Genomic DNA, 26,093 nt, shown 5'->3' with positions numbered 1-26,093 from the left:
GCGTGTATGTGCGCATGTATGGGGTGTCTGTGTGGATGAATGCGAGTGAATGGGGGTGTCTGAGTGCATATCTGTGAGTGAGTGGGGGTGTCTGAGTGCATGTATGCATATGCTGAATGGGTGTGTATGGGAATGCATGCATGCGTGAAGGGTGAGGGGAGGTGTTTGTACATGTGTAGACTGGTGGGGGGGATGGGTGTACATGTGGGGACATGTGTGCATGTGTGTGCCGGCAACAGGAATGGAGATTCCTGTCACCGGGTGTGTGACTTCCAGGGTTTTCGTGGTGGGGTGACTGCCACGGAGAGCCTGGCGGTTTGCAGCCTCTTTGGAGGTGCTCACCGCCGGCCGTGGCGGTGCGACTGCACAAGCGGGCCAGGCGGGGTTGTGGAGGCTTGGCATCTGCCACGCCCCACAACTCTTAATATGGTGGTCCCTACTACTGGCTCCCAGGTGGAAGGATCGCCACGACAAGGCTTGTGTTCTCATGAGCGCCAGCCTCATAATGAGGGCCATAGTGTAGTACATTGGACTTTCGATCTTTATTGGTTTTCCCGTAAACAATTGTCATGTACCCTGTTCTTACATCATCCACTCTTACATACTAGTATCATGTATATCCTATTTTTTTTATTAATAATATAAAGGACCATTAGTTTCCTTCTCAATTATTATTTACATAAAATGTACAGTGACTGTTGATGAAATATGAATTATCTCTATCACACTGTATAATAATAATGCCAATTGCCTATTCAACACCATATTTTTCCATGAAAGCACCCTACCACATTAGTCTGTAGTTTTCAAATAGGACTAATTAGGCACTCTTATATCTTGTTATTAGCTGTCATATCTTCTTCTTTCCAGGTTTATTAATGCAGTAATGAATATGACCATTGATATCCGAAGAACAAATCTTTCTCAGAGTCCATTGGGAATAAGTGGGATGAACTGATTATTTTGTTTCTTAAAATGATAATTGAATGAAAGGAAGAAACTGAAGATAAATGAAAATTGCATCTGTACTTTTTTAATTGTCTGCATGCAGTGCCGAAATCTTTTAAAGTTCAGTTTGAAATGTATTTGCATTAAATTCGGAAAACATTTTACCCATAATAGAGAATCACAGGTGTGCATTTCTTTAGGCATCAAGTGGTTGCGAAATTAAAGGAGTTCAGCCACTCTTGAATTACTTTCCAAGTCAGTCTGTTAAAAATTGGGTTTCTTGTTGACAAAAATATGCACTCTGATCAAGAAGGAACCCCAGTCTTAGTCAGGCAAAGTCACAAACGCACCCTAAATAACCTGTGTTCACCATCCGGTAGCTTGGCACATAGCAGTCAGGTTTAACTTGAGAGGTTATGTGTAAAGCATTTGTGCAACACTTCAAACAGTAAAACAGTGAAAACACCACACAAGAAGATACCACTCAAAAAGATACCATAACTTAATTTAAAAGATAAAACAAGACCAAAATTACAAAAATCCAAAAAGTAGAATTTGAGTTGCCAATTTTTAAACATTAATTTGTAAAATAGTGCTTAGAAACAATGAGTGACAATTGAGGATATCTGGCCGTGCCGGACCGCGACAAAGTCAAAAGTTCAGGCAGACTACAACCGAACACGGGCCAGATACAGGGACCCAGTCAGACCCACTGAACAAAAGTACTTTAATTCTGGTTGCATCAACATCAAGGATGAGGGGTGCAGCAGAATCATTATGCCTGTGTCGATCCCTGCAACAGAGGAGATGCATGGATTTTCCCCAAGCAGTAAAGGAGGTGCGTCAATTTTATCCATGCAGTGATTCTGAGATGCGGCAGGTCTGGAGGCGATGCACCACGTCTCTACCTGCAACACCAATAATCTGCAGGTTCTGACGCACACAAAGGTAGTGATGCACTGGTTGTAGTCCACACAACAGGAGAGATGCGCCGGTTTCAATATACATAGCAGCAGTGCTTCAGGTTGACCACATATGCATTGGTTCTGCTACAGCAAGCACCTTATGCCTCACTCCCAAGGGTCAAGAACTGGGGTGGCACCACTTGGCAGATTCACAGATGGCAGAGTTCAGGTGCAGAAGTAAATTGGTTTGAAGTCGTAAGTCTTTTATGGCCCTGAGACTTGAGCTCAGGAGGCTAGGGGGCTATCCCTTGCAGCCACTTTGGGTTTTGGATTAGAGAGGTGTAGGTCCAGTCCTTCTCACTCCCAGGCAAGAGGGCAGCAAGCACAGTAAAACAGAAGTCCAGCAAACAGCAGTCCAGCAGAGTGGCAGTCCTTTTTCCTGGTAAAGTATCATAGGATGAGAAGTGTACGAAGGTGATGATCCAGTTCTTATACCCATTTGGGCATTTGAGTGGACGAGCCTTCAAAGATATGTCTTTGAAGTGCACCCTACCCTTCCTCCATACTCACTACAAGGAGTAATGCAGCCATTTGACACAGCCTACTCAGGTGTAAGTGAAGCAGTGTCCAGCTCCTCCCTCCCATCCTGCCCTGGATGGCCCATCAAGGCACAATCAGGATACACCTAAACTCCTATTGTGTGTAGCTTTCTAGTGAGGAATGCTAAAAGCCCGGATGTCACCCTACCCCAGACATGTGGACAGAGACAGGCAGCAGGCATCAAATGGCTAAAGTAAGTGGCATTTTCAAAACTACAATTAAAAATCCAACGTCCCCATAAATTGTGATTTTGAATTGTCATACTCGAGTCGCCAAACTTGAAAAACGTATCTCTTCCAGATTGTGAATTTTACTTATAGGATGTAATACGGTAATCAGGTAATCCCAATGTTATCTTAAGGGAAAGATAGGCCTTGCAGTAGTAAAAACTACTTTGAGAGTCTTTCACTACTTGAAATGTGTATGTTCAATTTTTAAATAGACTGCAGACTGCCCTTGGGGCTGTCTAAGACCTACCTTAGGAGTGTTATATATGTATTAGAAAGGAAGGTTTGGGCCTGTTAAAGGGTGACGTTGCCAGCTTGACATGGGAGTTTGAAACTGCACTCACAGGCTTTGCAATTGGCAGGCCTGAGATACGTTTAAAAGGATACATAGGTGGGTGGAGCAATCAGTTCTGCAGGCCCACTAGTAACATTTAATTTACAAGCCCAGGGCACAGGTAGTGCACTGTACTAGCTACTTATAAGTACATTAAATATGCCAATTGGGTATATGCAATATCCACCATATTTTAAGGGGAGAGCACATGCACTTTAACACTGTTTAGTAGTGGCAAAGTGCCTGGATGCCTAAGGCCAACGAAAACAAATGCAGCACAAAGAGAAGAAAGAGAGCAATATGTCTAGGGATGACTGCAGAAAGGGCTATTTCCAACACAGTAACAAGTGAATAGTCAAGCACTTTCGGACCTATGATTGCTTCAGAGAATGGTTCATCCTAATGATGGTAGAGCATGCAACCTGTTACATGCCTATGAGTTAAGTGACCGCACCTGTGCTGCCCAGCGCCCTGCTGGGTTTCTGTTCTCGCATAGGGTTCCCAGTGAGGTTACTTCAAATAGGGTTACAAACTTGCACACTTTCTACATATTAATAATAATTAGGCTTGTGGTGCAGTTGTGGTGAAATTCAACATGTAAATATATGATTCCATGGCAGGGTAATCTCTTGAATAAAACTGTGACTAGTTGACTCCAGGCCATTATGGAAACTGTCTCCAGTCCTGACTGTTTTACCTATAAATCATTGTTTTCTTGTGCTTTAATATAATTCTATAAGTGGGAGTGTCATAGTTGGGCTCTTGGTCTAAGCCAATCTTACAACAAGTCGCAACTGTCGGCCCAACCCTATGGGCTCACAAGCAGTACCTCACCTTAAACCCAAATAGTAAAAGGTGATTTGTGGCAGACTTTATGCATGGATTCAAGAGTGCAACATCTTACGGGAGTCCTGTTTAACTGAGATTACGCATATCTCACATGAGCAACAAGTCACATTCACGCACAGACAATGAAGGAGACACAGTAAAGTTGTCAATAGGCTTTATTACCAATACTGCAATCTACTGTATATTATATGGGCTGCAATGATTAGGGTAATGAACAATGCAAGAAACAGAATTGTAAAAACGAGAGTCATGAATTCAAAGACCCCCACCATCTTGCAATAACATGATATGTGAAATAGATGTGAAATGCACTCTAATACCCTAGCATGATGAACCTAATCCCTAACCTAGAGAAGTACCATGTACATGAGAATAGCCTCCCAACCCTTGTTACCTTGGAATGAGGTCTCTAGATCAGACTGTGGGGACACAACGGCTGGGTCTGCATTGAAGCGACGTGTAGCATAGATAGCGTTGATGGCATCTTGGTTGCAATCCCTCTGATAATCTTGTCTGTGATAGATTTATTTATACAGATCTTGTAGGACCCCTGATACAGCAATGTTTCCAAACAATAGATAAGAAGGCATGCTTGGCGCAGCAATTATGTAAACAATTTCCTGAAAAAGTACATCATGTTACTGTCACACGAAAGTGGGAAAGTACATGTGAATATCTACGTGTCTCATTTGTCTTTGACGCTGATAGTGACGCCTTCACAAAGTGGCACTGATAATGTGAAATCAAAACATCGTCCTAACTATAAACATAGCAGCCATTTCGGAAGAAATAATTGAATAAATGCACTAAAACAGAGCAGGCTAAGTAGGTTAAAAGTTACTAGGTGACGGGGGCATAGGCCTGCAAGCCAGAAGGCTAAGCTATCTCCTGATTCCCAATAAAACCAAATAGGAGCCACCACAGAAGCAAAACAATACTACAACTCCCAGAATGTAGTAGCTTATCACATGAAATCACAGAATGGCTTGAAGGGAGATGGTCATCTTAGACATAAACAGGATTTTCTGTTGCCATGACTACTGTGTAACCTTCAAACAGGTTCTGCAACAGGAGGGGACTGCATCTCCTTTAAGATTACATTTGGGTTCCCTGTTTAACCGAGTGTTGTGAGAGATGGGATGGAAAAAATCTTGAGGTGCCCATACAGGATAAAGTAGGTTATATGTATTGTCTAGGATCAAAAATGTATCAGTTTAGTAGGAATATCTTCAAGAATCTAGTGGTAAATCAACAGCTAGTCAAACAGTTGTATGATCAAAAAGTATGTTTGATTAACAGCTGGACCAGTCCTTTGACATCCTGCACTGAAGCAATGTGCACTGTAACAGCCTGACATAATCTTTGCATTTCATGTTTATGTACCCCAACTGCATTCCGTGTGTTTCACATATTCAGATATTTAATCAATATTTCTCATTCATGAGCATATATTGCATTTATTGTTGTTTGTACATCTACATTCCCTCTCGGTGCTAAAACTGGTAGATGCAAGAAGGAAGGGATGGCTTGAAGAATGGAGACTGGTTCCTTTGTTTCCATAAGGGAAGATTCTGAAATACTATTTCATGGTTGCAATTATTTTTAACTCCTTAACAACTAGGCCCTTTTCACCAAGTGTTGAGCCCTTTTTTTTTTTTGGGGGGTAGTCTGTACTTAGGCTTCCATAACATTTTTCCCACAAAAGGTATCTACCTCAAATTTGTGTCTTGTTTTTACCAACATTCTGAAATTTCTGAAGGTACCCAGGGTTTGTTGATTTTTGCAAGGGACTCCCATTGACCTCTGTTTGATCCATTCCTGTCACCGGCATCTGCCCAGCCACACAGGTGGCTCAGCATTTAATAGGTATTAGTAGAGAAACTCTATGTGGTAGGTTTTTTGTGGATTCCTCCTGACCCTGGAAGTTTCCATCACAGGAATGTAAAGGAAATTTGTGATTTTAAGCAAAGTTGGAGGTTTGCAGGGCATTGTGGGTAAGACAACTTCATGGGATCCATTTGAGTCACACCACCCTCGACTTCTCTGTTTGTCTACTCTTCAGAAATGTGTGGGTTTGATAGATTTCCCAAGGTGGGGACTTAGCTAAGCCCCACTTAATGCGGATTCCACATTATGAAATCCAGTTAGGTTTTTGACAGGAAATGTTTATGTTTCCAAATTATGTTTTGGGTTTCTTTCTGTTATGAATATGAGATCCACCTATACAGGACAAGTGGGGGAATGCTGGGCAGTAGGGATTTTGTGGATTCCCATGTATTCTAGAAGTTTACATCACAGAAACACAAGGAAAATGAGTGATTTTAGGCATATTGTTTAAGGTATGCAAATAAATGTGGGTAAGACAACATCAGTGGATCCACACAAGACAAACCAAAGACTGGACTCAACTCAATGTCTAGTTTTCTGAAATGTGTGGGTCTGGTAGTGGCCTACCCAAACCCAAAAAGTGCAGCCATTCACTATGAAAGTAGGAAGATATTGGGCTTTAGCCCCACTCCCCTGGCCTACATGGAAAAACAACACTCAAAATAATCAAATATCTTCTCTCTTGCCTGTAGGATGGAATGTTATAGTTCCAAGGAGAGCAGAAGCACTTTTGGGATTTTGGGGGTGAATGTGGGGCCTGATGTCAGGTTGGGCCTGTTCCACTTAATTATTTTATTATTTTATGCAAAAACATAGTCCTGCCATCCACTGGACTGTCTGCCCCAAGGGGCAAATTGGAAGTAGACTCCTACTCTGCCCTCCTGAGGAGGCCATAATACTTGTTTGTCCCCTATGGCTTGACCCTTGCCTAAGAGGCCTCTCTCTCCACCCTTTGTGGCTAGTGCATCCCTGCTTGGGGATCACTCTCCTATGGTTATCCTCAAGCAGGAATCCACTGGGCAGAGGTAGCATTGGAAAGGGGAGAGTCTCCCCTTTCCAACAATACCGCTCCCAAAAGAATCAGTGCTCAGGGGCTGAGACATGCCCCAAGCACTGATTCAGTGAACAAGAAACTAACCCTATTGCTCGTTTCACTTTCACCTTGTGAATGTAATGACATCAGCGCACCCAGGGGGCCTTTCTAGCCTTCCCCAATGTCGGCCAATGGCCGATAGACACACAGAGGAAGTGGGTGCCGGTGTCAGCCATTGGTCAACATTCACACCAAAAGGGTTAATATATTGTTCATTAACTGTTTTTATTTCTACTGCTTTTTATGCTTACAACTGTACACATTATATGCACTAGGATAGGATGGTGATTTAAATGGAATTACAAAACATATTTTCAGTGTGGATTATTGAGTGTGTCTATTTATGGTGAAAAGAAAATCAAAACTTACTAACACCAAATATTCCTGTGAGTCTCACAGGACTGGTATTACCCAGAATGCACCCTCCTCATGTAACGTTTAGATGGTTCATGGGCTACAATCCACCGGGTTTTCTGTCTCTAGTTGGTAATTTAGCATAGAGCCTGCTCTTTTGCAAGGAAGTTTTGAAAATCTAAACTTGGACAATATTTTGTGTGAAAACAAAAAAAATATACCAATTGCCTAAACTATCTGACTTAGCCAATAGTGTGTGGGACAAACAGATACTTCAGAATATGGCATTGCAGCAGTACTCTCAAAGAAAAATGATAAAGGACTGAACCAATGTATATCATTCATCAGTGAGAAGCTGACATTCTGGCAATAGAGAGGGTGTGCCATTAGGAGGGAGGCCTTTGCAATTGTGTGGTCCTTGAAGAAGTTGAAACAATGCCTATTTGCTGCTCATTTCTGGGTTTAGACTGGCCAGAGCATGTTCAAGTGCCTGATGCAAATGTTAGACGAGCATCCCAAACTGTTCAGGTGGTTCATCACCCAGAAAATCACAGGAAATATATTTAACAATGGATGCCCAACCTGGGTAGATCAATCTATTGCAGGTCCTTCCAGTTTTTCTCTGCTTTAATGTTGAGAACTCACATAAACAAACTAGTGATGCATTTGCTTCTTGAGAAATGACCTTGACACCATGGACGTTTCCTCCAAGAGTGTGGGGAGAGGGACTCTTTCCTTTTTTCTCTTTGGGATGGCCAAACTTTCCCTGTCCATCCAATTTTCTATCCAATAAAAACATTACAAGAATAATAAGGAAAAAAGTGTGCCAGACCTTTCACTCTAAACAGGGTAAAATGTTTGGGGCAGATTCATGATGGGGTTTTCTGGAGCCTCACAGAGTTGAGCACTTGTTTTATGCACCTGCAAGGCATTGATTGAATTAATTTAACCTGATATTTCTCTGAGTTAGTCCTGTATTTTCAAATAGTACAGGTAGGAAATTGTAAGGTGCACCTTTTTCTGCTTAGGTGCTGTGCTGCCTAAAAATAAACCACTATCTCTGATAAACAGTGGATTAGAATAATTCACTTTACACTCTGTAGCCACATAAAACAAGTGCTTGGGCCTGCACCGGAAAAGCCAGTCATACAGCCCTAGATGCATTTACACTGACGACACAAGTCTGTGGGGGGAGCCTCTAGCTGAAATACGATGGTCCGCCTCACTCTAAATAGAGAGGGAAGACCTTCAGTTTGGTGGACAGGGTGATCTGTCTGCCAAACTGTAAATTAGGATAGCAAGAGTCCAAATTTGAGTTTGTCAGGCAGGGTACTCCATCTCAAACATGATAGAGTACCCCGTCTGCTAAACTAATGGCCCACAGCCCTATTTAAGGTCAGGGGTACCACCAACCGACCCCCCCCCCCTTTGATTCATCCTGCAGAAAGCTTTGTCCTATGATGCAACAGAGTAGGGCCTCCCAGACATGGAGCATTATATCCTCTTCCCCCATTCTATGCAGACGGTGTGCTGTTCTTCTTTTCTGTTACTCACCACCATGTAAAACCTGGCAGTGAAAAATAGAATACAACAATTAATGACCTTCACATCCATGAAGAAAACATCCTGGGTATGAGGGTCATTAGTTACTATTTTTCACTAGATATAAGAAATGGTGCCAGCCAGCCCCCAAACATTCTGTACCATTTTACAGAAAGCACCATGACAGTGGTTTCCATCAAGGTACATAGGTCACCACTGGGCCAGAAGTAATTTCTAAATTTGGTGATGGTAGTCCATCAGGGTGGCAGATGTAATGTTCTCCAATACCCTAAGGACTGTACTCCATTTGTAAAACTCTAAATCAGGCCTTAAATCCCAAGGTAAAACTAATGATATTTGCAATCCCAAGAGCCAACCTCGCCTTATCATGGTGTGCGTGAAATTGCCAGGTGGACTTTGATTGATGCTTTGCCAGTTCTTATCTCTTTTTGCCTTAAGATGAAAAAATTGCATACATCACGTTGTCACAGTCTATTTAAACAATTCTGTCATTATGTTTATTCAAATATCCTGAATATTTCTAATTTGTTTGAAAATGTACGTGTGCTATTTTCTTTACTTTCACGTTGTTTAATACTGCTTGAATCTATTAGCTATAGCTACCCGGGTTAAGCCGAGCTTTCTCTGTGAACCTTCTTGTAACTTAGCTCGATTGCGTCTTGTTAAGCTGGTAAAATAACCCTTTTTCAAACGAATAATTTACTTTCTCGTAGATACAATGAAAATCCCAGTGCATGACAAAAACATTTTTGTCAGAATCAGTGTATTCTGACTTAGTTTCGGAAGTTCTTCTGCTATTTTGAAAGTATGCCAGTCATTTCAAAGTATGCCAGTCACAACCAATACATTAAACCAGTGAAATAAGTTCTGATGTCTCTAATGTGACTTTCAGTTCCGGTTGTTTTATACTGCCAGGACTACTAGTTGTTTTGTTGTCCAAAAGAAATGCTGCTAATATACAGTCTTTTCCCAATGTTTAGAGATTTGAACTGCATAATTCTAATATTTCTAACACGTTCTTTCACGTTTGCCTCAGGGCTCCAGGGAAGACATTGCCTACATGACCTGTCTGATAGATTCGGAGAAGACAAATCCCTAGCACTTATTTGGAGACACTGGACCGGTCTGTCTTCTGCAGAAGATGAACAATATCTCTGAGGCTCATACGATGATTTTTCACTTCAGCAGAGTGTTTTTTCAGAACATAAACCCTTTCCGGCTCTTGACTACACGCTTGTCTCCGAATCATGTTTTCACAATCAACACTCCATTTTTTTCAATCAGCTAGAACGTGGGACACGTAGACAGTTAGTGAGTGTAAGTGCTTATGTTAAACTTAACATAAAAATCAATTTTCTGTAGACTCCCGGTGGTGAATTGAAGTGAAGATATATAGATATATATATTTTTAGACACATCGCAAATTCAAAACAGCAATTTATATAATGGAAAATTGAAGTTTGAAGCACACCTCAAGTGATTCCAGGTTACCAAGGTTGGCACATATTACTGCAGGGCTAGCAAAAAGTGCCAGGAACCGTTGATAACCTTCAGAATTGATCCTATGGCTCCTCACTTGTAGGTCCCTTACAAATTCAGATGTTCGCGTAGCAATGTCCTGCAATACTGGAAGCAGCAGAGTTTATAAACAAAGGTTGAAAGGTATCTTTGCAGAACATTATCTGAACATTCCTTTACTCAGGAGTAAGTTTAATTCCGTCATCCTATGGTGGCAAGGATGTGTCTAACTTAGAAACCCAGAGACCAAGGGCCAGATTTACAAGGCCTTAGTGCCTCCCTGTGCCACATTAGCATCAATTTGTTTACACTAATGTGGCTCAGCGAGGCAAAAATCGCCACACCATATTTACAAAGTGGCGCAATGCATGTATTGCACCACTTTGTGACTCCTTGCACCACATTATGCCTACGCCAGTCATAATGTATGCAGGGGGGGCATTCTGGCATTAGGAAGCCCTTCAAAATGGCGCAATGAAATCTACAAGATTTCATTGCGCCATTTTTGGCACCTTTTTTAATGCCTGCTCAAAGCAGCCATTAAAAGGACACACCCATTGAAGTCATTGGGCCTTCTTGCACATTGCCACACTAGCGTTAACATTTTTGATGCTAGTGCAGCAAAGCTCCAAAATAGCATCAAGCATTTTGACGCTATTGGCCTAACGAGTGCCATGGTGCACCTTATTGTAAGTATGGTGCACCCAAGGTGTCGTTAGGTGGGGGTGCGCATGAAATCTGGTGCATCAGTACTGATGCGCCAGATTCTTGTAAATCTGGGCCCAAGAGAGAACACATTACTGAGCTGAAAACACGTAAATAAACAAAGTTACCAAGAAGGTTGGATCTACCAATGGATGCTAAATGATAATACAGTGGGAGCAACAAAGCAAAAATGCTAAGTCGGGATAGTAATACAACTCTGTAAGCCTGTAAAATAGACCAAATCAGATGACAGCCTTTTTACTAGAACTAATGGGAGACATTAAGCACAAGGATAAGCCCAGTCCTGATCTGGAGTCTAAATCCATTCTTTGAAGCGGTCTTCTAAGAAACAGCCAAAAAAGCACTTTATGGGGCAACATATGTGGAGCTGCTACTCTAAAAAAGATACCTGATTTACTTTCTGATAAGATAGTTTATTGAGCTAAGCACCAATTACAGAAGCATGCATAAAACCTTCAATGTTCACAGTGGCAGGTTGGCCTTTAGAGTGTGTCTGTGCTAGCACAACAGGCCTCGCAGAGACACCAGCCTATCCATGAATACCGCGATCCCCCTACAGCCAAACCAGGCCACTCTGTTTACATGTTCATGTTCCAACAGGGTCGGCTTAACCTAGCATACTTCTAAGATCGACTCACGCAAGTATATTTGGTTTAAATGTACAGTGAAAATTTGTCTTTCAAATATTTCCTTCTGTGTCACAGATATTTCTACAGGTTTAAGAGGACTGTCATTGATTTAACACGTTGCTGCCAGGCTGCACTCAATGAATAAATAACGTTAAGAAAAGGCCTCATACCTCCGTTCCAAGTCCTTAATAATATTCGTACCAAACTTTCTGCGAACTAACATTGCTTATGAATTACATTTGACGGGCAAAAAAAACCAAATTGTTATGCCCACTTGATGTAGGTAAAGCCCCTGAAGAAGTTTTCTAAATTTTACTTTCTCTCAGCCAACATGTTCTAAACGCAGGGACAAGAATTATAGAAGCATTGGTATTGGGATAGTTGCCCCTTTCCCTAATAGTAGGTCCTCAGTTTCAGGGCAAAAAACCCAACCTGGGTGGTTAGGTAACATCACTTAATATTGCACTTTAGAACATTAATCAATCCTATACAAGACGAATCCTATTACTTATTAAACAGCATGTTTGTAAATGAATCAATTGAGACATGTGCTCAACAAACACTGAAGAATAAAATCTTGTCGGGGTTTCAGTATATCCACAATGAATAGATGCTTAAGACACAGAATTGTGAATGTATTGGTCATTCAGAAAACTAGATCGGAAACTCATGTCTGGGTGCTTGGCCGGTCCAGTCCTGATCGTTCTGCAGAAATGTATGCGTAGATTGTGCTATTGCTGGCATTTGTTGTTTCCCCTATGGAGTTAGAAAACAAGGGTTGTAAATGAACAGTCAGTTGTAGTAAAGATAACACGCTTTAAAAGTGATGGCCACCCACTCACCACGAGAGCCCAGCAGTCAGGGCATTTGCATATGTAAGAACACCTCTAAGTAAAATGAACGTGTTAAAGAATCATAAAAACAAATGTACCCCAGACAGCACATGATCCCTTGTCCAAAGTAATGCTTAAAACAATGAGATATAGTTCTATATCTTGACATTTCACTTGACTCTAATGCTAAACAATGGTGAACGATGGGAAACTAGCAATACCAGTTGGACATTAACTTCGCAGAATCAAAAATCACAGCACAAATTGCAGCTGTAGAGGTGGTTTCAATCAATACAGTTTTAAAAATGAGTGACTCGCCACATGCTAAGCAGGTGTGACGTTTTGAAAGACTTCTGAGGCATCTCTAAATTCACTGTATGTATCTGATTTCAAACCTGCCTGCCAATAGTTCTATATTGTCTGAACCAAGTACTCACCCTCTGTAATGCTATAGAAATTGAGGAAACATACATAATTTACCTATTTAGAGGTCTTGAGTTTTTTTGAAGTTTTTTTATATTGTGTAGTATTTCTATTCCTCTTGCCACTGTAAAACAATCTAAATATTATGGTACGTTACAACATGGTAAACCTTCTGGACCTCAACAACCCCCATGTAGGTCTATACCAAACAGTTTCATCGTAAACTCCAAGATGGTCTTTAACCAAAGATTAAATTAACTTTCTTTCCTTTTCGAATCTCTTTGAAGCCTTGTTAACACAAGATAATACTTGAATCAAAGATTTGCACAAATTACAACCTATTATCAATAAACCAATAAATGAAGCATCACTACGCTGTGTCAGTACCTTTTATTACCCAAATACCAGTAAATAGATTTGAGAAATCGTGGTTGTGGTGAAGTAATTTTGTGAGCCAAGTGATATGCAAACCTAACATCGAGTGTCCAATAGAAACATTGTATTCATTCTGAGACTGCAGTGATGTACATCATCATTTTTCTAAGTCCAATGAAGCACAGATGTAATTTCTAGAGAGAGTTCAGTGTTTCCTGAAGGTACTTTTGTGTGTCCATGAAGAATAAGATGCTAATTTTAATCGTAATATTACATGAATGTCATTATGGGAGTCCATTGATTAGCAGAAGTCTTTTTATTCTTCACTGATAAGCGGATATAATTATGTTAGCACACAAATGCACAGGAGATATTTTCTGAGTCCAGTGGCAGATAGAAGTAATTCTGTAAGTCAAGTGATGTTTCTAAAGAATTGATTGAATATGGCGATACTTAGAAGGTGTTTTTTTTTAGTCCAATTGCATTTATTAGATATTTTACAGACAATGTCAATTGCAAGAGTGATCTCTGAGTTGTCCTGTTAAAACTGAAAGTGAAGACTCTCAACCTGAACACAAATCTTATGGAATCCATGGCTGTCAGTCAAAGAATTCAGAATCCCCTCCACACATGAGATGTAGTAGCTGTAAAGAAAGCTTAGATACACCCCATTATGTATGATTCAGACGAAGAAAGGAGTAAATTAGTAAGTTTCACAATATTAGTAATATATACCATTAACACAAGTTGGGTGATACAGAAAAGGTAACATACTTAAAATGTTGACTTTTCTATTGCGACCTAAGGAGGACCATCTACGTTAATTGATCTATCTCTGCATTTGTGTGAACAATGAGATTATAAACTGGAGGTACTCCACAGGTCTGTGCTTTTATGCCACATTGTTCAATTGTGCCCTGACATGTGATCCTTTCAAGAAAATGAAATTACTAGATGTTAACGAGGGCCTCACCAGCAATAACCACCAAAATGACAATACAAGTAGCAAATGTGCTATTAATTCTAAAGGAAGTAGTGTCAATATATAATTATGTTTAAATTAACACCTGCTTTTGCTCTTGTCCTTATGACCATTACATAATAGGGAAAGATGCACATGAATGTGGGCTTGATTTTGAGTTAGGTGGTAATGTAAAGTGACCTGCTTTTGGAGAAGGGAACATCAACTGGTGGAATTTCCTCTATAAAACTATTCCTACTGTATAGGAAATCCCAACAGTGACTTACCTCCAATTTCAGCATTTTCTTCAGAGGTTGAAGGATTTTCTGTTTCTTTTCAATTTCATACTGGTTGCATGTGAAAAGTTAAAGTGCAAAAACATTGACTCAAAATACCTAATACTTCATATATATACTACTGACAAATATCCCAAAGCCAAAATGTCGACATAAACTTAAACCAACTACTGAGTATGCTGCGAAATAGGCTTACACTGGATTTGCAGTACTACTTGAACTAAGTCCTTTAACTGATGACAGGCGAATTGGCTGGATACAGCAATTTTAAATAAATGACAACATTAAAAGGCAATGTAATTTTTTCAGCGTGATCCACTTGTTAGCTTATGTTTGTTTTTAAAGTGTTTATTAATTTCTTAGACCTTATTGGTAATGTGTGATCTGGGCCTTATACCTTTATCCTAAGATTGCTCAATGTTTTATTCCAGATGTGTTCAAAATGTTATTTCAGATGTGAGGCGAGGTCTTTGCGATGGGCACATCAATCGTTCTTTATATATGAATAAGGCATAAATGGGCATCAATGTATTACAACACTACATGATAATCATACATCACACTGCACTTAATTTTGCACAAAGTATCACAGAATATGAAAAGAAATGTGAGGGTTTGATGAATGTGTGTGATGGGTGAATCTATATAAGAGTAACCAGTAAATAATTTACCAGTTTCAATCCGAACAGTAATCCTGTTCCACATTTTGTGGACCGCGTAGGCAGTGGTATGTGTAGTCATCAATCTGTCTCCTGGTGTAAGTTATCTCTCTCATGATCCATTGTCTAAACATGTAGGCAAACCTGTGATCAACATAGCTTTCAAATTTGCAAAATAATCCTGTTTACAATTCAGTCCTGAATAGAAAATATCTGGTTAATTCAGGGCTATTGAACAGTAGTGACCACACTAATGTCTTCCCTGGAGTGTTGTGGCTCGCTTGAAACTCTACGCAGTGTTTGCAGTATCTTCTGATTGAAGAAAAGTATTACAAATGGAAACACAGAGGAGTAACTCACGGAGAAGAAGAAGCGGATGTCTGAGGTGGAAGTGAGGATGGTTTTTGGTGAAGTACTCTGATAAAACCAAACAGAGTTATCTATACCAAAGAAGAGAACGTAGAGACTGACCAGAGTGCTGACTGTCTTCGAAGCTCTCGCCTCAGCAGAAAGGGACTGTGACTTCTCTGAGTTCCTAATCCCCTTCACCTGCTTCCCATGCCTGTACAAGGTGTGCAGTATGGAGCAGCTGGCAATGCTCATCCCAGTCACAAACACAAGATCTCTGGCAAAAAGGATAAAGCTATTGCTTACAAATGAAGTGTTGCCTGGAAAAATTACGATGCAGTAACTGAAGCGGAAAGCATATTCCATATTAGTGACATTAGTGCCAGAGACTGTATAAATCAAGGGTGAGATGCACATCACAGCATTCATCATAAAGAGAATAACAACAATGCCTGTTACATGTCCCTGCATCCACACTTTCACATGCATGCACGTGGCATTTGTAGACTTGAGAGTTACACACTGGAAACAGCTGAGGAAGCAAGTTAGGCAAATGGACATGGCGCGTGAAATTCGAGACACATATACTAGAAGCTGACAATGGACATCACTAAAAACATTGGAAAGTCCTAAAATGAAAAGAGAATTGGGGAGCCCTCTGGTCAACGACATCACCAAGTTTGTTGCTGTCAGGTTCAGAAGGATCACCTCTGATGCCATCAGGCCATGCTCCCGATAAGCAGTGCAGAAGAAAAAGGATAAAAGCAAAGAATTTCCTAAGATTCCTACAATAGTCATGAACAAAAAAGAAATTCCTCTGATAATCTGAAATGGATCCATCATCTAACAAGGTTTTCCAGGAGTTTTACCTGCATAAAACATCACCAAATATGAATATATTAATGAGAAAATAGAGCATAAAAAAGCTGTAACGCTTTACCATTTTATTTGGTGCTTTTTCTGTGTGTGTTTGTTCAACCATGAAATAAGCAGAAGATGGAAAGACGACAAGGTGCTTACTGGCCTTTAATCGAGACAACTTTAAAAAAAGGCACATCACATAGCTGGTAACAGGCATATGAAACAATGGCAAATTATTTATCTCCCTCAGAGTGAATGCATTCAAATGTAAAAATCAGGCCCTGGAAAGAAAATTGATTTGGCGAAAATAGAAGAGCAGTCAAAAATCAAACCATGGCATGATAGTCACATACACAGTTAACACTGGTGTTTTTCCTTCAGTTTGTGGTTTTATGCTTTTATGTTGAGAGTGTGCAGGCCAGTATGAATGTGGCCCTACTTCTACAGACAGGTATGCCTGACTATTAACTGAAAAAACATTCTGAAAGTGTTCCAGATTGTAAACTATGTTTATTAAGAAAAACCACAGCAACAGCGCTTGCACTGCGCTTGCCAAATCTTTTGTATTAAAAAAGAAAATCTTAAAAGGGACTTTGAATCTGACTTTTACTCACTATTGGCTGGCACCCACATGGGTGCCACTCACTCTTGTTTCCTTGCTGGTCAATACCTCCTTGTCACCTCCGTGGTTGTGCTGTGGAGCCTGGAGCAAGTACTGCTTCCGGTGGCCAGTGTCATTCCAGTGGCTGAATGCTTCTGGAGGTACTTTTTTAGGTCTCGGCTAGACAGTGCACGTTCTGTCTAAAATAGACATGTTGTGTATAACTTGTGGGCTTCAGCTCGCCCATAGACTTCCCATTTGCCACGAAAAGAAAACATAACACACATACCAGTACATCAAAATCACACACACACTTTCATCATACTTTTCATCACAAATTAGAAACATACAGCCACTGCCACCCTTATGACTACACAAATAACACACATCTTAAACCATCTTTACTCCCAAATTTTCTATCTTTATCAACAACAACAACAAATACACCACACAACAATTCTCATTCACCTGCCTCTGATCCATTGCACATCTAGAGTCCTACAGTTTGACCCCCATTCTCCACCACCAAACCTAACCCATACACCTTCCACCCTAAACAGATGCAAACAAACAAAATAAACAACATGCCACTCTTCACAACTTCACATCCCCATGCCTATTACACAACAAGGCTACTCTACTGAACATCTCAACCTCAACCAAAATCTCTACCAGCAACACATGCAGACCCAACAAAATGCCTTCTAAGCCTCCTGGAGGAGGATCATGATATAGAAAAACAACACTATTTCATCCCTAATAAGTTAATGCCAGCATTAATTACACACCTGCTACAAGTTCAAAATATACTGCTCTCTCTTCTAGAAAAAGTGTCACACTACCGGCAAAACACAATCTCTAAACTGCCAACTAATAAATGCTCAATCACTCTCTACAAACAAGCACCACATCTACGACCTACTCACTGATGCACAACCGGACTTACTCTTCATAACTGAATCATGCCTGAGAGATCACATGGCTCCAGTGTTTCATGAAGCCGTTCCTCCAGGCTATCAAACTATCACACAAAATCTCACAGGCAAAAGAGGAGGTAGACTAGCTGTTATATTCATGCAAACAATACATCTCACCAAAACTACAACATTTCCATACAAGGTTTTGCGGCCCTCATCATCAGATGCAACCCTACACCAACTTATAATTGTACCTTCCTCCTCCTTTACAGACCACTACCTAGCAATGCAACATTCCCAGATACATTTCTAGATACATTTCTAGACACTGTTTCAATCCTTTTAACACTACACTTCAACCTATGCATTCTTGGGGACCTAAATATTTGGTTTGACAAACCCAATATGCCACATCCAAAAACTATCAGCACCGGCCTAGTCACACTGAACCTACATCAGATCATACACAAACCCACACACCTAGCTGGCCACATCTTAGACATCATTTTCGCAAAATCAGAACTAATTACCTTTCAAAAGATTACTCCAGTCACATGGTCAGGTCTCCATTCGGTAGCTTTCCAACATGAAACAACACAAATCAACACGCCCAATACCACCTTACATTCATCCACTTGTCGGCCATGGAACAAACTCAATTTTGAATACATAGAAACACAACTAACAGCCAACACAGATTTAGGCACAATAATTTCCCTTCAAAAATGTTATGAGTGACTACAGGAAGAATTCAATATCCTAATACCACTTAGAACAACAAAACAGGACAAAAGAGAGCAAGCATCTTGGAGAAATAGAGAACTAAAAAATATAAAACAACAAATCAGAAGGCTGCTTCGAACCTGGCTCAAAACAAACAGTAACCAAGACAAACTTCATCTATGCAAACCTAACAGAATATACAGATTACCAATCACAAAAGCCAAAAAGAGCTACTATTCAGACGGAATTCAGAATGCTAAATGTGTCAATAAAGAATGTTATAATGTTCTCACTGAAGTATGTAAACCTAATTACACAGAAGAAACTCATTCCATCATTCAAGAATTCACAGCCAAACTTGCATTACACAACCAAAGCAGATATGTTGGACTTCTATTCAAAATAAAGGAAAACCACCAGCAGCAACCCATTTCCAAAAAAACCCTCCAAGAGTAAGCCAACCCAGCCTCTGCATTCCTTTAAACAAATATCACAAAGTGAATTTATGGATCTGGTCAAAGCAAGCAGACCTTCCAGCTGCCATTCTAATCCTTGTCCATCACACATTTGTTTCTCTACCTCTGTTGCCACACCAGTAAGAAGAATCACAAATTTACAACTACGTAAATCTTTCCAGAAGACCTAAAAAAGGCATACATATACCCATTATTGAAGGAAACAAACCTGGACTCCCAATGCCCCGACACCTACACACCAATTACAAATGGACCTTTCCTGGGCAAACTGATGGAAAGAAAAGCATTCACCCAGATGTCATAATTCATTGAAGATAACTCCATACTTTCAGACTACCAGACTGGTTTCCACCCAGGAAGAAGCACAAAATCTTCCTTCATTGCCATCTGGGGTGACCTTAAAAACACAGTAGACTGCAATGGAGTTGCTGCACTACTTCTCTTGTAACTCTCAGCTGCCTTTGACACAGTTGACCATGACACCCTAATACAAAGACTCTACGAAGCCGGCATGGGGGGACTGCTCTCAACTGGATCACATCCTACCTTCGAAAAAGAACAAATGTGATCCATACTCCTCCTATCTCATCCAAACAAAACATCACAAAAGCATGGGTACCTGAAGGCTCAATTATCTCACCAATGCTTCTCAACATCTACCTAATTTCATTACCCGCAATAATCAATGAATTTCAGCTCACATGCTACAACTATGCAGATGACAAACAAATACTCATGAAACTGGAAAGCCTCAAAGACATTGAAAACTCAAAAATGTTAAGTTGTCTCACAGCCGTTGATCAGTGTACAACATGGAGCTATCTCAAACTGAATGCTTCCAAATTGGAAATACTCACAGGTGGTGTTAGGGAAATTATGACCCACTCTGCTCCTGGTCTGACGATCTGGGACCACCTTTTAAAGTATCTAAGTAAGTAAGAAACCGTGGAATTATCATGAACTGCAAGATTACAATGAATGCCCAAATGGACAAGTCAGGAAGATCAAGCTTTCTCACCATGAAAACTCTTTGAGGCGTCTTACCCCACCTGAGATTTCTACAAAAGGTCCAGGCTACTATCTCTCTTGTATTGCCTAAACTGGATTACGCCAATCATCTCCAGCAATGATCAATCAATCATAGACTGATTGATTGAACGATGAAAATACTACAACCACTTTTCATCAGGAATAAAATCACCAAATACTTTCAACAAAGGAACCTCCACTCAAAATTGGCACCGTGCCTCAAAACCCCAAGATACAAGAAAAAGACAATAGGTGGTACATCTTTTTCTGTTCAAGCAGCCAAACTTTGGAATTAATTACCCCCAAATATAAGATCCATGGGTAACTATCTAATCTTCAGAAGACTACTCAAGGGTTGGCTCTTTCCTACATAACCACCATACTCAGACAGCAATGTATAGCATATCCCTGTGTATGTAAACATTTATATTTGATTACATTTATAAATCTTGAAATGGTTATTTCTTTGGACAAACATGTATGAAAACTATGTTTTAAAAAAAATATATATACATACAGTTTAAGCCTGCTTAACAAATGTATTTGTTACTTACGGTTAAACATAAATTATATATATACAAATTATATACATATATATATCACCAAATGTCAACCGGAATGCGGAAACTATTATGCAGCGGTCCCAGTCGGGTTCCAGAAGTCCCAAATAATCAGAAAGATTTCCTCAAGTGTAGGAAATGCCAGGACACCTTTGTGATGCTGAAAATCTTTTATTCAGGAAAAGGTTTCCCCTCCAACTTGTTTCGGACATAGCCTTGTTCATGGATGGAGTGGGAATGATAACCACACAGTAAAATGATATTAAACATAAACAAAGGACAATCTTTGTGCAATTCACATCTAATTACCAGGCGATGGCAGCCATTTTTGAGCTATGTAATCATTATGCATTTTGCAATAAAATTTTAGCTTGGGCCCATATTCCTTTTCCCATTCCGATATATATTTCATGAATGTTGTAAATATACACACAATAAACAGTATATCTATCAACTTTTAAAATTTCTTAATATACAAAATTAGTTTATAGTTAATTAACTATAGTGTTATCCAATCAAGCCCAAGTGGGCATAAATATAGATGTAAAACACTCTAAGGGCCAGATGTAGCAAAGGATTTGCGCCCTGCAAATGGCGAAAATCGGCATTTGCGAGGCGCAAATGTCTCTTTGCTATGCAGAAATGCATATTGAGAGTCGGGACCGACTCGCAATATGCATTTCCAAATCGCAAATAGGAAGGGGTGTTCCCTTCCTATTTGCGATTCTGAGTGGTATACAATAACATTTGCGACCGCATATGCGGTCGCAAATGGTGTCGCAGTTACCATCCACTTCAAGTGGATGGTAACCCACTCGCAAATTGGAAGGGGTCCCCATTGTACCCCTTCCACTTTGTGAATGGACCCACAAATATTTTTTCAGGGTAGGTAGTGGTCCAAGGGACCACTACCTGCCCTGAAAAAAAAACCGAAACTAAAGGTTTCGGTATTTTTTTTAAGTGCAGCTCGTTTTCCTTTAAGGAAAACAGGCTACACTTAAAAAAAAAAAAAAAAACTGCTTTATTTAAAGCAGTCACGAACATGGGGGTCTGCTGACTACAGCAGGCCTCCATGTTTGCGAGTGCCTAGACTTGCTATGGGGCTGCAGTTTGCGACCCACCTCATGAATATTCATGAGGTGGGTCATTGCGACCCCATAGCGAGTCGCAGTACGGTGTCTGAGACACCGTACTGCATACCAATTTGCGAGTTGCAAATTGCGAGTCGCAGGGACTCGCAATTTGCAAGTCGCAAATTGGTTATTTGCTACATCTGGCCCTAAATCACTATGTAATTATTGATTTCAAACATACACAATATATATCTTACTAGTATAATTTCCTATACCTATGTACCCATACTATGTGTATTATTTGTCTGAGTATCATACTATAAATCAATTCATATTAGTGCAATAGTTCATCAGAATTATTATCCAAATTACATAGCAACATGATATATAATTTACCACAAGCAAAGAACATGCACTCCAGAGGATTTGCTGAATAATTTATTGACCCACACGAAAAGAATAGCTTTGACAAACGCATTTTGCAAAAACCTTTCTCAATGTCAAAGAAGTGACCATGTAACAGTCATTAAATAAACAAAATGTTATTACTTCCTGTTCATAAAAACAGAGGACGCACTCCCATTTCTGATGTGCAATCCTCCGTGATACTTCGGCATCCATATTGGTCTACCTATAACCAAAATGTATAATATACAAATCATGGTTCTACATCGTTTGCCACAAATTCATAACAATCAAATAGAAACAATATCATATTTTAAAGTCCATGATGGCAATCATGACCTGAATGGGCTATCTTATACTCAAAAAAAGGGCAGCCTTATAGCAAATTCAGGCAGCACATATTTAGTGGCAATCAAGCCCTGAATGGGCAAACCCATATTGTTTCAACGGCCATCTAAGGAAAAATACATGTAATAACAAAGCCCTATGCCTAATATAGTCCATAAGTCCAAATCACAATATTAAAAACAAAAATCAATAATCAAGAAAATCAGTCAAGGAAAAAACATCAAGGCCCTAAAAAATTACAATAGTGTTCAAACATTGGCGTCCCTTGCTCCTCTCTAACCAATAACGGGTCCACATCTACTCATCCATGTTAAGCCATTTTGGGGTCTTAGGACCAGATGTAGGTAGGTATCAGATTGCGAGTTGCAATTTGCGAGTCATAGCGACTCGCAAATTGCAACTCGCAATCCGAGATGCAGAAAGGTGTCTCAGACACCTTCTGCGACTCGCTATGGGGTCGCAAAGACCCACCTCATGAATATTCATGAGGTGGGTCGCAGTTTGCGACCCCATAGCGAGTCTAGGCACTCACGGGGATGGTGGCCTGCTGGAGACAGCAGACCACCATGTCCGTGATTGCTTTTTTAATAAAGCAGTTTTTTTTTTTCTCTTTGCAGCCCGTTTTCCTTAAAGGAAAATAAGCTGCAAAAAGAAAAAATTCCGAAACCATTTGGTTTCGGTTTTTTCAGAGTAGGCAGTGGTCCATAGGACCACTGCCTGCTCTGAAAAAATATTTTTGTGGGCATTCACAAAGGGGAAGGGGTCCCCTTCCCATTTGCGAATGAGTTACCATCCACTTCAAGTGGGTGGTAACTGCGAGTTGGTTTGCGACCGCTTTCACGGTCACAAAGCAACTCTACATTGCGATGCGGTCACAAATAGGAAGGGAACACCCCTTCCTATTTGCGAGTCGGAAGCACATTTTGCGAGTCGGTACCGACTCGCAAAATGTGATTTTGCATTGCGCAAGGCCTTTTGCGCCTCGCAAACTGCATTTTTCGCCGTTTGCGAGGCGCAAAAGGCTTCCTACATCCGGCCCTTAGTTTGCAAATTAATGATATAACATGATTCCAGATCTCTAAGTTTTAGTACACAATCTTCACCAAGTTCATCATGGGGATTTGATCAGCATGTTTCTGTTACTAGCATGTGTCATCTGAAAGTGACGGGCCACATGGTAAATGGGATCACCTCTCGCAATAGCACACGTATATTGCAACTCTCAATTCTTCGCCTGCTTAATGGTAGTCCCAATATATTTCAAATTGCAGGGGCAAACAAGACAATATACTACATAATCAGAGTGACAATTCAACAATTTGGTAATGGATTTCCTCCTGCTACTAACTGGGAGTTCGAACTCCTTCACTTTCGCACTACACTTGCATGCCTTATGCTCATGCATGGAAAAAAGCCAGGTACCTTAGGTTTCCCACTGCTAAAATCTGAGTAATGACTATGTATTAACATATCCTTAAAGGAAGTGTTCTTTCTCTACTTCGCCTACGGGGCCGGTGCTCAATCCGCACCAATAATATGATCTGTTAACACAATTCCTCAATGTTTCCCAAGTATTCCATATAGCCACTTCGCATCAGATGAGAAGTCAGTAATCATCCATATAGTATTATCACTCTGCCTTTGTCTATGTCCAGACTGAAACAGCAACTCAAGTTGATTATACATTCTAGCTTTCCCTTCAGCTTCTGTAAGAATTGCTTTGGGGTACCCTTGTGCAAGAAACCATGACAATGTCAGATTAACAATTACGTCTCACGCGCAGGAGCTCCCCCAAATCAAACTCCGGGAATGGTGGCTTCTGACATGTGAAATAGAATTGCCAGCAGTGGGCTTTCAGTAGAGTTTGGTTTGTATACAGCCTCCTTCTATGGAAACACATAAATCTAAGAATGGTAGACCCACAGGACTTATCTCAGTGGAGAAGTGCAAATTCAGGGAGTTGGTATTCAACCTATCAATGTACTCTTGAGCCATTTCCCGAGTACCTTTCCATATCCAAAACTGGTAATCAATGTAACGGACCCCCAAAACAACATTGCCCGTGCAGGAATCATTATCCTTTGCCCAGGCCATACATATATATATCTCCTCCTAAAAAAAAGCGATGGATTTAGGCCCAGATCTCTGTACTGGGGTGAATGTTTGACATTGATCAGCGTTCCATCCATCACTTGTTCTTTTTGCATTTGTTGCCCCAAGTGGGAAGGGTATGCCCAGATGTGTGTCCCCTGCTCCCACTGTCACTGGAGTCAAGCTAGCCTGGCTGATGAAGGGTGATGCCATGAAACCGGTCCTAGGATGCTTGTTTCCAGTCCAGGGAGGACCTGGCTTGGCAGTTCGGGATGGATTGTTCCACTGGGGAACAGGGTCATGACTGATTTGCATATGGCTGGGTCCAAACTGGAATGGCATGGGTAGCCAAAAAACAATGGATTTAGGCCCAGATCTCTGTACTGGGGGTGAATGTTTGACATTGTTCATCATTCCGTCTATCACTTGTTCTTTTTGTGTGTGTGTGTATATATATATATATATATATATCCATATCCATATCCATCAAAGAAATGACACTGCACTCCCGGAGGCTATGATATGTCCTTTAATTACAAAATTAAAGATTTTAAACAGACACCACAACGCGTTTGGACGACAAAGTCTTCTTCCTGGTGGTTTGCGTCTACTTTCTCCATTTCATTTTAACCATCTGATTTAGAGCTGGGCACTCTGGGATATAAAGTCCACATAAACCCCACACCTGGAGGCCCTGATGGTAATTAAGCTCACTGCAGCACGAGCATTTCACATCTAATTAGTATGATAGTATGTACCTTACTTTCACGTTAATTCAAATTGCTTGAAATAAATGGGCTTGCAAAAAGTATCCATTTCATTTTTTCTCTTTCCCAGTGACACTTTCCAAAGTATATTGCAGCATAAACAACCTTTCTTTCTTCTTCGAATTAAACGTGAAGTAATCACTGTCCATGTGTTACAAGCAGTTCGTGCCTCAGTGTTATTAAATATTTAGCTCTCTCCAGGGTCATTTTAACCATCTGATTTAGAACTGGGCACTCTGGGATATAAAGTCCACATGCACGAGCATTTCACATCAAATTGGTATGGTAGTATGTACTTTCCTTTCACGTTAGTTCAAATTACTGGAAATAAATGTGCTTGCAAATAATGTCCAATTCATGTTTTCTCTTTCCCAATATCACTTTCCAAACTATATTGCCCCACAGATGACCTTTCTCACTTCGAATTAAACGTGAGGTAATCACTGTCCATGTTTTACAAGCAGTTCTTGCCACAGTGTTGTTGTATATTTAGCTGTCTCCAGGGAATCTCCTGCCCTCTATGCTTTCAGATGCATGTAAATAATGTGACTATTAAAGTCTCCGGACCCTCAAGGGGCCACATCAGCAATATGAACAAGATCAGCACTGCTCACCAACATTTTTTTTTAGTAGTGCCCTCATCCGACGTTGCACCCAGGCGCTTTGGAAGCCAAAATCCATTGTTTCTTCCAGTATATGTATACATGCAAGCAA

General features: G+C 40.4%; 2 protein-coding genes across 6 annotated transcripts in view; one reads left to right on the top strand and one right to left on the bottom strand.

Annotated features, from left to right (window-relative positions):
* LOC138299897 (polymeric immunoglobulin receptor-like) overlaps positions 1 to 13,259 on the top strand; it is a 232,668-nt gene extending 219,409 nt beyond the window's left edge. For all 5 annotated transcript variants that reach the window (XM_069238599.1, XM_069238598.1, XM_069238600.1 and 2 more), the window contains one exon: positions 9,797 to 13,259. In XM_069238599.1, the coding sequence (XP_069094700.1) occupies positions 9,797 to 9,859 (63 nt within the window). In that variant the 3' untranslated portion in view covers positions 9,860 to 13,259. The remainder of the gene's footprint in view (positions 1 to 9,796) is intronic.
* Positions 13,260 to 15,408: 2,149 nt separating this feature from the next.
* Positions 15,409 to 16,089, bottom strand: LOC138301620 (olfactory receptor class A-like protein 1). Its single transcript, XM_069242133.1, has one exon. The coding sequence runs from the start codon at positions 16,087 to 16,089 to the stop codon at positions 15,409 to 15,411; it is 681 nt and encodes a 226-aa protein (XP_069098234.1).
* Positions 16,090 to 26,093: the final 10,004 nt, after the last annotated feature.

Source organism: Pleurodeles waltl, chromosome 6, assembly GCF_031143425.1.
Source record: "Pleurodeles waltl isolate 20211129_DDA chromosome 6, aPleWal1.hap1.20221129, whole genome shotgun sequence".
NCBI lineage: Eukaryota > Metazoa > Chordata > Amphibia > Caudata > Salamandridae > Pleurodeles > Pleurodeles waltl.
This window is presented reverse-complemented; position numbering and strand designations above follow the sequence as displayed.